The sequence below is a fragment of the Sipha flava genome, unplaced genomic scaffold, assembly GCF_003268045.1.
Source record: "Sipha flava isolate LNK unplaced genomic scaffold, YSA_version1 32_pilon_pilon, whole genome shotgun sequence".
NCBI classification, from domain to species: Eukaryota; Metazoa; Arthropoda; class Insecta; order Hemiptera; family Aphididae; genus Sipha; species Sipha flava.
Window position 1 is genome coordinate 2641647 of NW_020273018.1, and position 16411 is coordinate 2658057.

General features: G+C 29.2%; 1 protein-coding gene across 3 annotated transcripts in view; it reads left to right on the forward strand.

Annotated features, from left to right (window-relative positions):
* LOC112687021 (ecdysone receptor) overlaps positions 1 to 13622 on the forward strand; it is a 45857-nt gene extending 32235 nt beyond the window's left edge. For 2 of the 3 annotated variants that reach the window (XM_025559540.1, XM_025559539.1), the window contains exons 3-8: positions 2769 to 3146; positions 10476 to 10603; positions 10663 to 10836; positions 10912 to 11070; positions 11137 to 11362; positions 12391 to 12635. In XM_025559540.1, coding sequence (XP_025415325.1) covers positions 2769 to 3146; positions 10476 to 10603; positions 10663 to 10836; positions 10912 to 11070; positions 11137 to 11362; positions 12391 to 12635 — 1310 coding nt within the window. Of the gene's footprint in view, positions 1 to 2768; positions 3147 to 10475; positions 10604 to 10662; positions 10837 to 10911; positions 11071 to 11136; positions 11363 to 12390 lie in introns of all 3 variants that reach the window. The other variant, XM_025559538.1, reaches the window with a different exon arrangement.
* The last annotated feature ends 2789 nt before the right edge of the window (positions 13623 to 16411 follow it).

Below are 16411 nucleotides of genomic sequence, written 5' to 3' on the forward strand. Positions count from 1 at the left end.
ATTGTAAACCCGCCTAATGGGTGTGAACGCGTCATGTACACATACACGTCAAGAATAATACAACAATGTATTAATATTTTATATACCTAGTGGAAAATAAAACGTATTACGTCGAAAAACTACAAAAAATTGAATTGCCTGTATGATGATTATTAGAAAAAAACGAAAAACCATCTTGTTTTCCATTTTCATCGTCCGTTCTGGTTTTTATATCTAGACCGCAGATCTTCGCGGTTTTCTGATTCTATGGCCTTCATAGGTTACAAGTTTTTTCCTCGTTGCCATTTGTTCCGCTTGCCGACTACGTAAATTACTCGACGGCGGCATATGCGCACTAATTTTCCCGCACTACGATCGTCGTCATCACACCAACGTCGTGTTCGTTAAAATAATAAAATATTTTCAGTATTAATACTGCTACCCTATCCTCGGTCGGCACGCTATCGAAGCAAATCTCTTACCTACTAATAAAACAATTAATTTCCCTTAAACGTTTTTTTTCTTTTGATTCAAAACCAACTTATTCGATTTTCTCTCAACAATACACTGCCGCGGCTGTATCTCTCCCCTCTCCTATTTCTCTCGTATCACAACCCATTCGACCATGGAAAATTCCACCACGGCAAAATACTACTAAAACATTCGCGTACACGTACGACGCAGTATATTACTCGAGCACGCAGCTTTTTCATTCTCTTGGCTTCAGACACAATACACAACAATCGTCTTTAACCGGTTTCAGTTCCTAGAATTCTCTTTGCCGCCGCTGTACGCCTGCACGCCATCACTATAGCACAGTGGTGACGGCGGCGGCCCGGCAGCACATGATTATATTATTATTCCAATGTACACCGCGTCGAGTAAACTCGGGGACCTTCTCTGTGTACGCAACTTATAGGCAGGAACATAATAATAATAATAATAATAATAATAATGTAATATAATGGCGCTGTGATTATTTCGTTCCTGTGGCGTTCGAAATCGATTCACTCTGCACACAACAGAACATTGGTGCTCAACTATATTCTCAAAGATTTGAGTGCGAAACAAAATGTAAAATTAAACCACCAAAACCTATGTGTTTTTTTCTTAACTAATAGTGTGCGAGACAAGTCCTATTCTGCAGGAGCTTGAACAACCTTAATATATAATGTAACCATATATTTTTAAACGATTCTGTCGACTGCAATAATTTTGCATTTGGTTTTCACACGATAAAAAGTTAGTTTACATTATTTGCATACTGAGACCGTCGGCCATGCCTACACGTATGTACCCACCGAGGCTGATGGTTCCGGCAATTACTGCGAAATATATTCCGGCCGATATATCTCTGTGTTGACCACCGGTATAAAATGTTTAATGAATATTCATATTCATGTTATATATATTTATTCAGTTTAACGAATAGTTAATAGTTCAACATCTGCCCTGTTATTACAATATATCCGATGTGTAAAACCTATAAATAATAAATCCTTATGAATCATTTATTTTTTCCTCCTTCTACGCCCATCATTTTTTCTTTCATTCACATTCCTTATATATTATATTATAATTAATTTATTTATTACAAAAATAATATCCTTGTATATAATTTTATTTTTCTCATGCAAATGTCTGTCTGCCTGTGTGCGTAGTTTACGAGGTCTCTCGAGAATTTCTGTTGGGCTAGGTCGTGTGCGTAGAGGAGATACCCATCTCCAGCAATGAATAATACGCACACACGCGCAATTTATTTATAAATGTGAAACAAAAAAAAAAAATAAAATTCAGTGCATTGGCGACTCGTATAATAAATAAAATATGTCATTTATTATTTTCTATTCGTCGTGCGCGCGTTACCTATGACGTGTATACGCGTGAAAACTCGTTGGCGACTGTTGCGAAACACGAACGACCTTGATGCAAGATACGCCGTCGAGTGATTTTTCTTTGGAAAAAAAAATACTCATCTATTATACTATTGTATACAGTATATTTATACGTATTTACACTTATCGTCCGGTTACATTAGATGTTGCCTTGTATAGGCGTTCGATAAACGCATGTTGGTTCATCGGTTGGTTTATTATACTTGCGTTGTTACAATTGTTATGTGTAATACTCGCCGACTCGTCCCTCGGAATAATACACCGGCAAGAAAAATATTATGTCATACGGGCGATTTGTACACGGAAAAATAATGTAGGGCCTCCCGGTGTGTTGATTGTCGAATATATATATATTATATTAAATTTTATCATATTATACAGTATATATATATGTACTGCGGGCTAGTCTTGTTGTTGTTGATTATTGTTTATAACTTAGGAAATACGATGGATCCGAAAACGCTGCGCAGTAACCTCACCGATGTTAATAATTATTATTATTATAATATTAATGAACTCGAGGACAATAACCCCCGCACCCGAGAACTATTACGATGTATATTATTATAAATACTTACCTACACACACTTATTTCATATATGTGTGCGTGTATCTGATAAATTTTGGAGGGAAAAAAACGTGATGGTATAATAATAATGTGTACGTTTTCGATGAAGGTCACTGGGTTCGACCATTCCGCGGTAGCCCCAATACCGCGGCGGCAGCAACTGCACCGTTTCCCAAAACAGGTTTTCGGGTTCTGTTTACTTCCTTTAATCCCGATTCCCCTCCCCGGGAACCTTTCCCTCACGTCTTAACTAATCACCAGATGAAAACAACGAAAGTATATAAATAGATAATTTATGTACATGTTTTTATTTATTTTTATTCTAGTTAAAGAAGAGTTGTCTCCTCCCAACAGTCTGTCTAGTGTCAGCAGTCATTCTGACGGATTGAAAAAGAAAAAACTCAACCACGCTCCCGTGAACAGTGGTGGCGTGAACACCACAGGTCCTGGCGGATTAGGAGGAGCTGTACTGAACAATCGACCCGCCGAAGAGCTATGCTTGGTGTGCGGCGACCGATCGTCCGGTTACCATTATAATGCCCTCACGTGCGAAGGATGCAAAGGATTCTTTCGGAGGAGCATTACCAAAAACGCAGTGTACCAATGCAAATATGGCAACAACTGCGAGATCGACATGTACATGAGACGAAAATGTCAAGAGTGTCGATTGAAAAAATGTCTTACCGTCGGGATGAGACCCGAATGTAAGTATCATTTAGTTTATAAATAAATAAATACCGTCAAGATTTTCTTCATTTCATTGCGCTATATAATTGAATAATATAATAAAAAGTCTTCTTGAATAATAAACATTTCCACTTTACTTATTTTCCTCAAGTTATTTAATTTCAAAATGTTAACGCAATTCCGTTCATTAAATACGCATGTCTTATTCTGAAATTTAGTTTTAGGAACATGATTTATGGCGTTGGAAAAGTCGTGCCCATGTTTGATAATAAAGAGTTCCTCAGTCCATAAATTGTTATATTTTTTTGATAAATTTATGCCAGAAACTGTATAGGAATAAAATATGAGTGCATATAATATCATTAAAAAGTACGCTCATATTTCTTAAGATATTAATAAAACGAAAATAAGTAACCATATATTTTACTAGAAAAAGTAATAATAGATTATTTAAACATATTATTTTCAAAGAATATATTTTTTCCATAATACAGCTCAAAAAATTTCGTATAATTATAAAAATATGTAATCAAAAGTACTTCTCCGTGATTGGTGCAGTACATTAACTATACACCATAACTTATATCAACATTAATAATTAACATATTCATTAAAATCATCAGTATTTTTCTCTACGCATACACACGTTTAACGTGCTATACCGAATTTTTTTTTAATATTTTTGCAATTATAAATTGGTACTCTATTTTTCGTTCCTTACAATTTACGTCGATTCTTTATTTTGTATTAATGTCAGAGGCAACTTTGATTTTTTACTCAGAGGAGCCGATATAATTTGATGTTAGTATATAAACACATATATATATATATGTATGTGAAATCACGCATTTACATGCTTCTATACATAATTTATATACTTTTCTTATACCCAAACTCCATGAATAAGTATTATTATAAGTACACACAATTTCACTTGTCAAGTGTCATATAAAATTTAAAAATTATCACAGTAAAATATAATTAAAGATACATATACCTTCACAGTTGATTATTTCTTGACAGAACACCAAAGCTCAGTTTAGATAAAATACTCGTATGATATACTCATTAAGACGCGCGGCCGATCACGGATTTCTAAAACGCAATTTTAAAACAGCCGCAAGAGACGCACTGCTCATATTTTTCATACAAAATAAAATATTATTTATTAGAGCCCTTCTTCAGTTGTTTTTCTACGTTTCAACAGTCAACAGTGTATTGTTAATTATTAATTTTATTGTGTATAGTGAATACCTAAAATATTATATACAGTGCAGTGTAGGACGTAGATATCATGTCACTTATCTGCAGAAAAAGAAGACACTTATTAAACTTCTTCTTTTAGAAGAAATAGATGACGAAGAATTACTTATCAAATTTATGTTTAAAATAAACCAGAATTTCCATGATATGTTTCAAACTAGAAAATCTGAAGGTTTTTTTCAGTGTTTTAATTGAGAAACATTTATTCCGTGATCAAAGAAAATTCAGAGTTTTTTAGATTTAGTTATGATCAATTCACATATATTTTAAATCTAATAGAAGATGATATAAAATGTAATGCGTATAATAGACATTACATTACATCTTCTTCGTACGAAAAAATTAATTTTGATGACATATTGTAGAAAAAGAAGCTAATAATTATAATTATTAATTAAATAATAATATATTTGCATATACTGGCCGCGCGTCTATTGACGCAGGCGACTGTCACGCGCGTCTGCGGCGATCTAGGAAATCTGTTTCTATTTAAAAATAAGTAAAGTAGTATCGGTGCATCCAAAATCTCGGCCGCACCGCGGCAGCCGCGTTGACCGCGCGTCTACAGACGCGTCCTAAGGAATCTCATCTTAACTAGATACACGTTTAATACCTATCAACATGTCAAAATAATACATACGGGTAATGATTGTTTTGTGAAATTACCCGTTTACGACTGTAGTAGATTTGAGATAATTTCTAACTGATCAAAAAATGCCTGTGGGGAGGGGGGGCATTGTCCCTATGGCCCCTCTCTAAACAACGCAACTGTTATATGTGCAGATATCTTACGTATCGAGTCCACCACAAAAGTCACTGAGGTGTTTATATCATTAACCGCAATATTATAATATCGTTGCATATAATAAAAGTTATTTGTAATTTACCGTCGATGACTTAACACAACGCTTAGCACGTACGAACGCTCGCGTACAATACAAGTATATAGCAGCGTGAATACATTATTATAATCGTTTATTATGCCAAGTCCGCAATATCGTGAGTGAGTGTGTGCGTGTACAAATACGTTTATTATACGCGGAGCAGCGATAGCGAATTTAAATAACATAATGATGACGGAAAATCGAACTTGACCAAATCCCCGCTCGCGCTTGATAATAGGACGTAGTATATAGCGACTATTATACAGTATACAACCTTGACCGGTTAATACGACTTGGTATACACACACACACACACGCACATATATATACATAATTTTGTTGGTAATATGTAGCGAGCTTTTTTTTCTTTTTAGGTACGTTGACCTTTTTACGCCACTATTACTATTATTATTATTACTATTGCGGCAGAAACATGTATATTTATGTTATGTTTATATATAGACACACATTATATATATATATATATATATATATATATATATGTGTGTGTGTGTGTGTGTGTATTTTATACGCCAAGCGATCGATGCACCGTCTTCGTCGTCGAGGGCACTTTTACTTGATTTCGCACCGCATACTAAATTACGGTGGGTCTTGAATATATGTATGTATTCGTGAATAATAAATGAATTTATTGTATAGCGGTGACCCCGTCCCCGTCCCTGTTATACATGGGGAGGAATCATGTAGGTTATATTAAAAAATCGAAAACGGTCTTTAACAACTATAGCGCATGATCGATTAATTGTGCTTTACAAAATACATATTTATGTACAAAGTACATATTATTATAAACCTTACCCGAATTTATATGTGTACTATTCAGGGTAATGATGCCCTTCCTCATACTACGCGTATACGATTTAATACTATTATTTTATATAATTGCGTTATACACACACACACATCTCTATGTTCACGTCGTGCGTATATAACATTATTGTCGTTCAATTTGGTATAACATGCATTGGTCTTTATGTGTCATATGTTTGGTTTTTATTGAGTTCTAGACCAACAGACTTGTAACTACTACCCAAGTCGTCGTGTCCCGGATGCCGTGCGTATATCGCTTTATTACGTTATTTTAAAATGTCTGATAAATATCGATGAAATGTTTGTACTCAAAACTGCTTATGAACCCTTTTAACATAATCCCTATTTCGAGACATGGAATAATAATATAAAATATTATTCTTCGCAACATTTGTGTGAGGTGTAAAACAATACTCTCGTGCAGTATTTCTTAAAATATTTTTGATCACTGGATACCAAAAAATAATATTTTTTTATGCGAAACCCCTATGAAAATTATTTTCAAAAAAATAAGGTAAACAAAATATGTCAATAAATGGCAACATAAACAATACACTAAAATACTAAGTAGGTGCAGAAAAATAAAATGAAATTATTTATAAGATATCACTGTATTTAAGAAGTAACATATTTGATATTAATAACAGGAAAAATAATAATAAAATTGGTATGAATTAGTGCATACATTTTAATGGGATAGATGAGCTTAAATGTGACAGCATATATTATCGATATTTAGCGTAAGATTTGTTAATGAAAGTCAGTGTCCGCGTTAAAGTCAACCTATTTCGATATTTAGACTTGGTTGTAGTGACTGCACAGGTTTCACGTAAGTACTTTGAAATAAAAGGAAGTAATGCCTTTTCATTTAACATATCATATTCTTACTGCACTGCACGACGTTCCGACACTCGAACAAAACGCACAGTATCGTAAGCATAGAAAGGGTAATCACAAAGCACAGTCAAAGACGATTGTATGAAACCAAACCGTAATTTAATGTCATAATTACATGGGCACGTACCGCATCAGGGGCGTATTTTAGGGGGGCGAAGGGGACTATTGCCCCCCTTTGAATCCGTATTTAAGGAATCGATCATATGTGAGAAAAACATTTTTAATTTTTTAATATGGATCATTTTATAACGTTATAAGTATAACGTTTATATTTACAAAAAGCGATTGAAATTGATAACAGAAACGAAAAACGACTAAAATTAATGTAGAATAACGTAACAGAAAACGATTAACGATTGAAACATAAAAGAAATTGCCATGGAAAAATATTTTTAACTATCAGTAAAATAGATTTGGAACATTATTTTTGTTATTTTTGTAAAAATTTACTTAAATTACTAGGTAATCTAAATAAAATATATATAAAAAGGATGTTTAAAAAACACCAATAAATGTATTAACTAATAATATATAGATAAGCATTACCAATTATAATTTATAAATATGCTTTGTGAAAATACGTTGAATATTATTGGCGCGAAACTCATATGGTCTGCCTCATTAAAAATAATTTCGGTGAACACCAATGAAACATTAGTAGTAATACACCATACATAAGTTATAAATTGGCAATAAATACATATTTTACATGGTATGTGCATTTTATTGAACAAATTTGAACAAATATGATTGCTTTATTTATAAGTTATGAGTTATGAGAATTACAAAAAAAAAAATTTCGTTAACAGCAGTGGTGTATTGGTACGGGGCATGGCCGTTTTCGACCAAAACCGTACCCTTCCCTTTTCGACCAAAACAAAAATTTATGTAATAAATTTAAAATAATAAAGTAATTATGTACATTTTTTGTCAATAATTATTAAAATATTAATATAAAGGAGAACGATATTTTGTATCTAATTTTGATCTCTTATCATAATGAAAATTGTTTGCATTTTTTTTCCCGGAAAATCGGAATTTTAATTTTAAAAATTTTAGATCTTCGTTCATTTCGCCTGCCGGATCAATTCACCAACTCGAGTGTCACTGCGTGGCACTTTTCGGGGGGATGGGGCTTCGTCCCAAAGGGAATTATAGTCTAAGCCTAAACTAATTTTTATACAAACCTTGATACTGTTACAAATGGGATTATGCTATGTATGTGAATCTAAAACCTCGCTACGTGAATAAAACCCTTAATCGTCAATAATATATTATAGTAGTTTCCATCATAATCAAACATTGCATATCATTATTTTATTATTTTAAATTTATTATATAAATTTTTGTTTTGGTCGAGAAGGGAAGGGTACATTTTTGGACGTAAACGAACTCGCCCTTGGTACGTATACGCGGGTATACGGCGTATTCACATCAGCAGATTTTCGATTTTAGGCATATACCTAATGTAAAATATTATTTTACAGGTATACGCTTCTTAAATAACTCGAAAACAAAATAATAAATAATAATTTAATATTTCATTGGAAAAAATTATTATGAACCATAAGATTGATTGAAATATTTAGGTGTTGAAGATTACAGTGAACTTTGTGTTTAATGTATTTTGTTAACTGTAGTGAATAACATTGAATAAAATAGTATGGAGTGTGAACATTCAGCCAATGATTCTTAATTTGTAACGCGTTGTAAATGTGTATCTTGTGGTATTATATTTTATAGTGTTATTAGAAGTTATAAACATGTAGTTACAAAGGATTAATTAAATTTTTTCGAACGTATCGAGAGAAAACAATTGTCGAACGAAGCAAGAAAATTTATTTTAGGATTAATATCCATATTTTTTTAGTGTGTATACTCACAAATATATTTACCAATACACCACTGGTTAAAGGTAATATATATAATATAATATTTAAAATATGTAATGTTATTTTACATAGTATTGATTGCTAAATACTACATTTGAAAACGTTTCAAATTTTACACTAATTTAAATAACGCAAAACGCTAAATTGTTCATAACGTTTTTATTGTCATTAATGATAAACAGAACATTTTTTAAACATTTAAATTTGTATAACGTTTAAACGCTTAAATTGAATAACGTTTAAATTATTTATAGCGCAATTTAAATCTCAATTGCTTATAACGTTTAAATGTCCCATAGCGGTAAACAAAATAAATTATTTTCATATTAGCCCTAGTCCATACTTAGTGAAAAATAAAATAAAACACAAGCGAAACTTTCAAAATACCGATGGGTGTTAAAAAATAACTACACTGAAGTCCATTCTAAGTGGATCCGGCATTTCCGGCATTAGATTAAAAATAAATAAACCCCCCCCCCTAGGAGTAAGTCTAAATACGTCTCTGTACCACTTACTAATTTTTCGTTGTCGACGGTAGTTTTCGATCATTCTCATATTGTAAAAAACTTGACGGTATATTATTATTAATTGTACATTACATACTGTAATTGATTATTTTGTAATATTAAATATAATAATATTTTATAAATATGCACGCCTAATACGACTTTTTCCCTCTAGCCACCTCTGATTTTTTCAAGTAAACTTTTTTGAATATTTTGAAAAAAAGCACTGGAGTTTCACGAAACATTAATTAAGAAACATCGCTCTAATGCAGTGGTTCTCAACTTTATTTTGTTCACGGTACACTCATACACTGGACAACAACAAAACTTTAGCTTTTTTTTTACACCAAATCCAGTAGGGTTAAAACCGTGCAGTGTATACTATACATTTTATCTGCATATATATCTGCACAATTAATTTACATTTAACTGTCATAGTTTTATCAATCGGCCATTTTCGAACAATAGTTTGCCGCGGCACACCGGTTGAGAACCACTGCTCTAATGTTACAATATAAATAATAATATTAAAAATACATTATTAAATAATAATATTTTATTTATCTTTCTTTAAAATTAAATTACCAAGAACAACAGGGTCCAAAATGTTTATTTTGTTTTTACTATAATATATATTATAGTGAAACTACGACATTCGGTCCAATAATTATTTATTACCTACTAAGTTATCGGTTAAAAAATAATATTAATTATGCGTTGGACTTCAAGTGTAGAGGGTATCCTCACCTACATGTCTAACATTTATAATTAGATGTTTAGATAATCAGACATTGTGCCTTAGAGTTAAGCTTGAAGTCCATGACTTAAATAAGCAGCTTGATATTTATCAAATAAATCATTATTAATTATTAAACAATTTTGTTACGTCTTACATTACGCTAAACATAACATTTTTTTTTTCTTTTTTTTTTTTAATAAATAATAAATTTTTTACCTAACGACTATCCCTCAAAATATAAATACCAATTCATTTAAAAAAAAATACCAAAGATCTCGATACATTTCAACTTCTATAGTAAAATTGTTGAATATAACAATTTTATTTTTCACAGGTGTTGTACCAGAAGTCCAATGCGCCGTAAAAAGAAAGGAGAAAAAAGCTCAACGAGAAAAAGATAAACCTAACTCTACTACTGATGTTTCTCCTGAAATCGTCAAAATAGAACCTACAGAGATGAAGGTAAGTCCAATCGTTTTGATCCCATCTGATGTTGAATAATGTTGTATGTTTTTACTTAGATTGAATGTGGTGAACCAATGATAATGGGCACACCTATGACACCTGTACCTTATCATCACCAAGTGAAACCCTTGAGTTCTGAACAAAAAGAATTAATCCACCGTCTAGTTTACTTCCAGGATCAATATGAAGCTCCTAGTGAAAAAGACATGAAACGTTTAACAATAAACAATGTATTTATTGATTTGATAATTTTTTCATAAACCCTAACCTTGATTATTATGCTTTACGGTTATTTATTTTTATAGCAAAATGTGGATGAGTTTGATGAAGAAAAACAAAGTGACACAACATATCGAATTATTACTGAAATGACAATTCTAACCGTTCAATTGATTGTTGAGTTTGCCAAACGATTACCAGGTTTTGATAAGCTTGTCAGAGAAGATCAAATAACTCTACTGAAGGTAACAGTTATTTTGAAAATGGATTAATTTTGTGAAAGAACTGAAATGTTAATTTCCTTGTTATAGGCTTGCTCGAGTGAAGCTATGATGTTTAGGGTTGCTAGAAAATATGATATAACTACCGACTCTATAGTATTTGCAAACAACCAACCATTTTCAGCAGATTCTTATAATAAGGCTGGTTTGGGAGGAGATGCCATTGAAAACCAATTATCATTTAGTCGGTTTATGTATAAGATGAAGGTGGATAATGCAGAATATGCTTTATTGACCGCAATTGTCATATTTTCAAGTAATTATATTTTATGTCTTTTATTGCCAATACATTAAATCCTTATAAACTAAAATTCATGCTTTACCAAACAGCATATGTATTTATGTCACAAAAATTAATTGAAATAAAAATTATGAATCATTTAAGACAGCGGTTCCCAATTCATGGGCCGTGAACTGCGAACAGGGTGGTACTAGGCCGTGAACCATATAATATTAAAATTATTAACGTATATTTTAAAGTATTAAATATCAGCAAATGAGGAAGTTGGTTGAACTTTCATAATATGATCAGACTCTAAAATCGTTTTTTAAAACCACTCTGTTATTACTATTCTACTTAAATATTCGACAAGACTATCCATCAATCTCTAAAATTGCACATAGAAACTTAATGGGCTTTATTTCGACAACCTGTGGGACTGTGTGAACGACCTTTTTCTACTTTAATTTTTTTAAAGATAAATACAGTAATAAACTGAATATTGAGAATGATTTAAAGCTAAAACTTTTCTGTTTTAATCCAAACATTGATTCTCTTGTGGAGTTCAGATATTTCAATAATCATATAAAATTATTTAATTCTTGAATAATGTTCAATGAAGTTTTTTTTTTATAAACAATAACATATATATAACTATTGGTGGGCTTCAAAAATATTTTACGAAATTGGTGGTCTGCACTTTAAAAAGATTGAAAACTGATTTAAATCATTTTTATATAAATATTTTTAATTTTTTGTAGTATTATGGAATTCTCTGTTTCCTAAAAAAAAATTAATCGTCAGACTGACTTGTATTGCTAATTGAAGCAGTATTATAAAATTATTATATTTAAACATATGATTCACCTGTCTTATTAATTTCTTACTTAACTTAATGACAAATTTTTGTTCAAAATATTAAGTACATATTATTGATAATTGTGATATTTTATAAAGTATACTATAATTCTATATTAAGTAGTTTTAAATATAATGGATAAATATGTTGTTTAAAATTTATAAATACAATTTATATTAATATTAATAATTTTTTTTATGTATAGGTAGACCAAACTTATTAGATGGTTGGAAAGTGGAAAAAATTCAAGAAATCTACTTAGAATCATTAAAAGCTTATGTAGATAATCGAGATCGCGATACAGCTACTATCAGATATGCGCGACTTCTCTCAGTACTTACAGAATTGCGCACATTGGGCAATGAAAACTCTGAACTATGTATGACACTAAAACTAAAAAACAGAGTAGTACCCCCATTCTTAGCCGAAATATGGGACGTCATGCCATAGTCAATTGCTTCAGCTAGTTACCTTGTACCTGGTTGCACTATTAGTGTTACTTGGTATTATTTTGAAGACTGTCAATATTTTTTGGTCATTCAGACCCCTGACAACCATAGGCAGACTTAGGTGAATATGTATAATTCTGAACATCTATTCGACTATTTGTTCTACTACTTCTTAGATAACTATTTCAATTTGGTTTTACTTATTTAAATATAAACAAATATATTGAAAATTTACTATCTAGCATGTCAGGTTATAATATTAATTTATGTGTTAGTTTTAAAAGCGCTTAAATAAAGTTATACATATTTAATGTTTGAAACTGTAGGTAAATTAGGAGTTGTTGTTAAACACCAGGAGTTTAGATAAAGTTTAACACTTAAACTGTTATGTTATCATTTTTAAATGCCTCCTAAATTATTTACTGGTAAACTTAATTTTTGACTAAGAACTTTAAACAGATTATTATTAACTATGAGGGTGCTATGTTGTTTCTTTGTTATCCTCGTGTGGTTTTTGAGACTGTACTGTTTTGTACCTGCGTGTTGGATGTTTTTATATATATACATATAAATGTTTATTAATAAGCCAATTAATTATATTATTAACAAATTTATATATATATATATATATATAAATATATATATTTTTTTTTTCCATGAAATGTAAGAAACATCATTTCTAATTGCGTAACCTGTGATATTAGATTTAAAATGTAGTATATGTTAAAAAAAAAAAAAATTTGTGTATACTAACATATTTTAGTTGATAAGCATAGAGCGTTTGTTGTAAACATGTACAAACATAGGTTCAGGGCTTAAGGTAATAATGGCACTCTTATGTACATAAGTATAATATTATTTTTTTATTTCTTATTATTATTCTTATTATTGTTATGCTTTCAAAACCTAAATGAGTAATTCTGTTAAAGGAAAGTATTTTATATCGAGTGTAGTGCATTACAAAAGTTAGAAACATTTTTTTATTTTATTTATTTATTTATTAATTTTTTTTTTATTTTATATATATTTTTTTTTTTAATAAAATTTTATGTATTTTAAATACAAAAACAAAATGACTAGTAAAAATGAAATAGCTATTATTTATGTGTGTTTGTGTGTGTATTGAGATGAAGACTGTAAACATCAACATTTTGATATTTATATTATTTTATTATTATTAATTTTTTAGACCAATTGTCTTCTAATTACTTTACTGATTTCTTTCTTAATGATCAATAACTAATAGGCCAATTATAATTATCCTTTATTACTTGTTAATTTTTAATAAAGGACTTACTTGATTTGATTCAAATCCTGTAAAAATAATTTTTCAAATTACATTTACTTCTATAAATAATTTTAAAAATATTATTATTTTTTGTGTTGTTTTATTGTTATTATCATCAAAACTCAATTTATGTATCCTACCAGTGCAATAGTTATCAAATTTTTTGAGTATTCATAGTTATTTTTTCAGGAAAAAGGAAGAAATTGGTATTCTAATAAAATACCAATTTTTCTTGGGTCATAAGTGTAATTGTTTGTTTTGAATATGTAGATGGAATAATTATACTATTTGTAAATTAAGGTAAACCTGGTGTTGTTTAATTTTTTTTTTTTTAGATTATTATTACTAAATTACTGTCCCAAAATATAGTAAATTTATTATTAGACAATTTTTGTTTTAAACCAATGCTCTCATTTACAGTTATGAGAAATTCTAAAGAACTAAATAATTTTTTATCCGTATTGGTATATTATTCTAATTTTTTCCCTCTAAATATTTGTCTATGTTATTATTATTTGTTTTTTATTACTACAGTCTTTATTATTTTAAATTACATTTGAGTGCATCCTTGGTATTTTTTAATTATTTTAATCTTCTAATAATAATATGAAAGACTAAACTAATGAGGGGAAAAGTTATAAAGCTCTTTTCCAAATGATTTAATTTGGATATTCCTACCTGATATAATATTTTTAAGAGATAGTTTATTTAATTAATAAATGAAATGATGTTTTTTACATTCTATTTATTTGTGTTGATATCTTAGTAAAAACTATGTCACTCGTAAATGCAAAAAAAAACCGCCCACTTATCAATTTTAATACAATTATATATTTATAATGTTATGTACAATTATGATTTTGTTTGTGCAAGTGTTAATTCTTAGAAAATTCAAGTGTAATTTTTATTACATTTTAATATTTTTTTTTGTAAAGAAATTTTTTTTAAAAATTACCATTGAAAAATGATCTTGTTCTTTTAATAGATATAAGAAAATGTATTGTCATTATTATTTTGACCATAGAAAATATAAATATTCAATGTTAATAATGATGATGTTTTACATACAACCTCTCTTATTTGTTTCCATTTATTCAGTGAAATATTTTTGACAATATTATAATGAATTAAATTGTCTGTTAAAATATTTGTATACTATATATATAAGTAGTAGATAACAATGTTTCAATAAAATCAATGTGGTCACTTTTGTCCAAATGCTTTTTATCTATTAATTAATCACAGACATAATATAAGTTTATAAATTATAATATAAAGAATATTGAACAAAAAAAAAAAAAAAAATGGTTTTAAATAAATTCAAAATGAAATCAATTTTTTCTACATCAGTTGTTTAGGTTATAATGTAATACATTTTGGTCTTATTTTATATTGGTATCACTGGTGCATATGTTTTAATTTTGAATGGAAACATTTAAAAATAAATATAAAACATTTTAAATGTTCATTTTTATTTAGATATGACTTTTCACTCGTAGAATTTCTAAATTCACTGCCCTTCTGAACATTTACACCGTATCTCAGTGCACTTGTACAGTTAATATTATGCCACACTGCCATTTTTTTTTTTTTTTGTACTTAAAAAAATGATTATATTTATATTATATAAATAATCTACAATTGATGTTTTATTATATTTGATATTGTCTCAAATAACACGTTATATAATAAATTACGTATTTTATTGTATTCCATAGTTTGTTTAGAATGCTATTTTGGAAAAAATAATTATTTTATGAATCAAAAATGGTAATTAGAATTTTTATACTTTTTGTTTTATATATAATTTTTATACCGTGTATATATTATATATAAACACAAAATACTTTCGTTAATTTGCTTTTTTAATAATGTTTTGATATTAGTGACAGTTCAGTTACATTATTTAATAATTAGTTATATCAATATAATAATATGTACTTTAGTAGATCAAAGGTGATTACTAGAGAGTTTCTATTATGTAAAGTTATAAAGCATTGTTTAGACAGTTTAAATTACATTATTCATGAGTAATTTTACTTTGTATAGTAAACATTGAGAATAAGTATGAAATTTGTATTTTATATTTGAAAGAGGAAGAGGGGAAGAAGGTGAATCAAAACAGATCAATTATAAATATTTGTAAGCTTAAGTTTTCTTAATTTTCTTACAATTGTATAACTTATATATGTCTATAAATTGTTTTTTGACTTTATTTATAATGAAAATAAATTCACCTTCATTACCCTCTGTACTTTTTATTTTCAATAATATTCGTTAATTGCACAACAATTAACAAATATATATATAAAAAAAAGTTTTTTGGTGCAACTCTATTGAGACTGATGTATAAAACAACTGATATGAAAGTTAATATGTGGCAGCGGTAAAAAAAAATGTTCATAACATAAATTAAAAAAACTATTGTTTCATGTTTCTCATTGATATTGTTATATTAGACAAAAAAAATTTAAAAAAACTGCTTAACC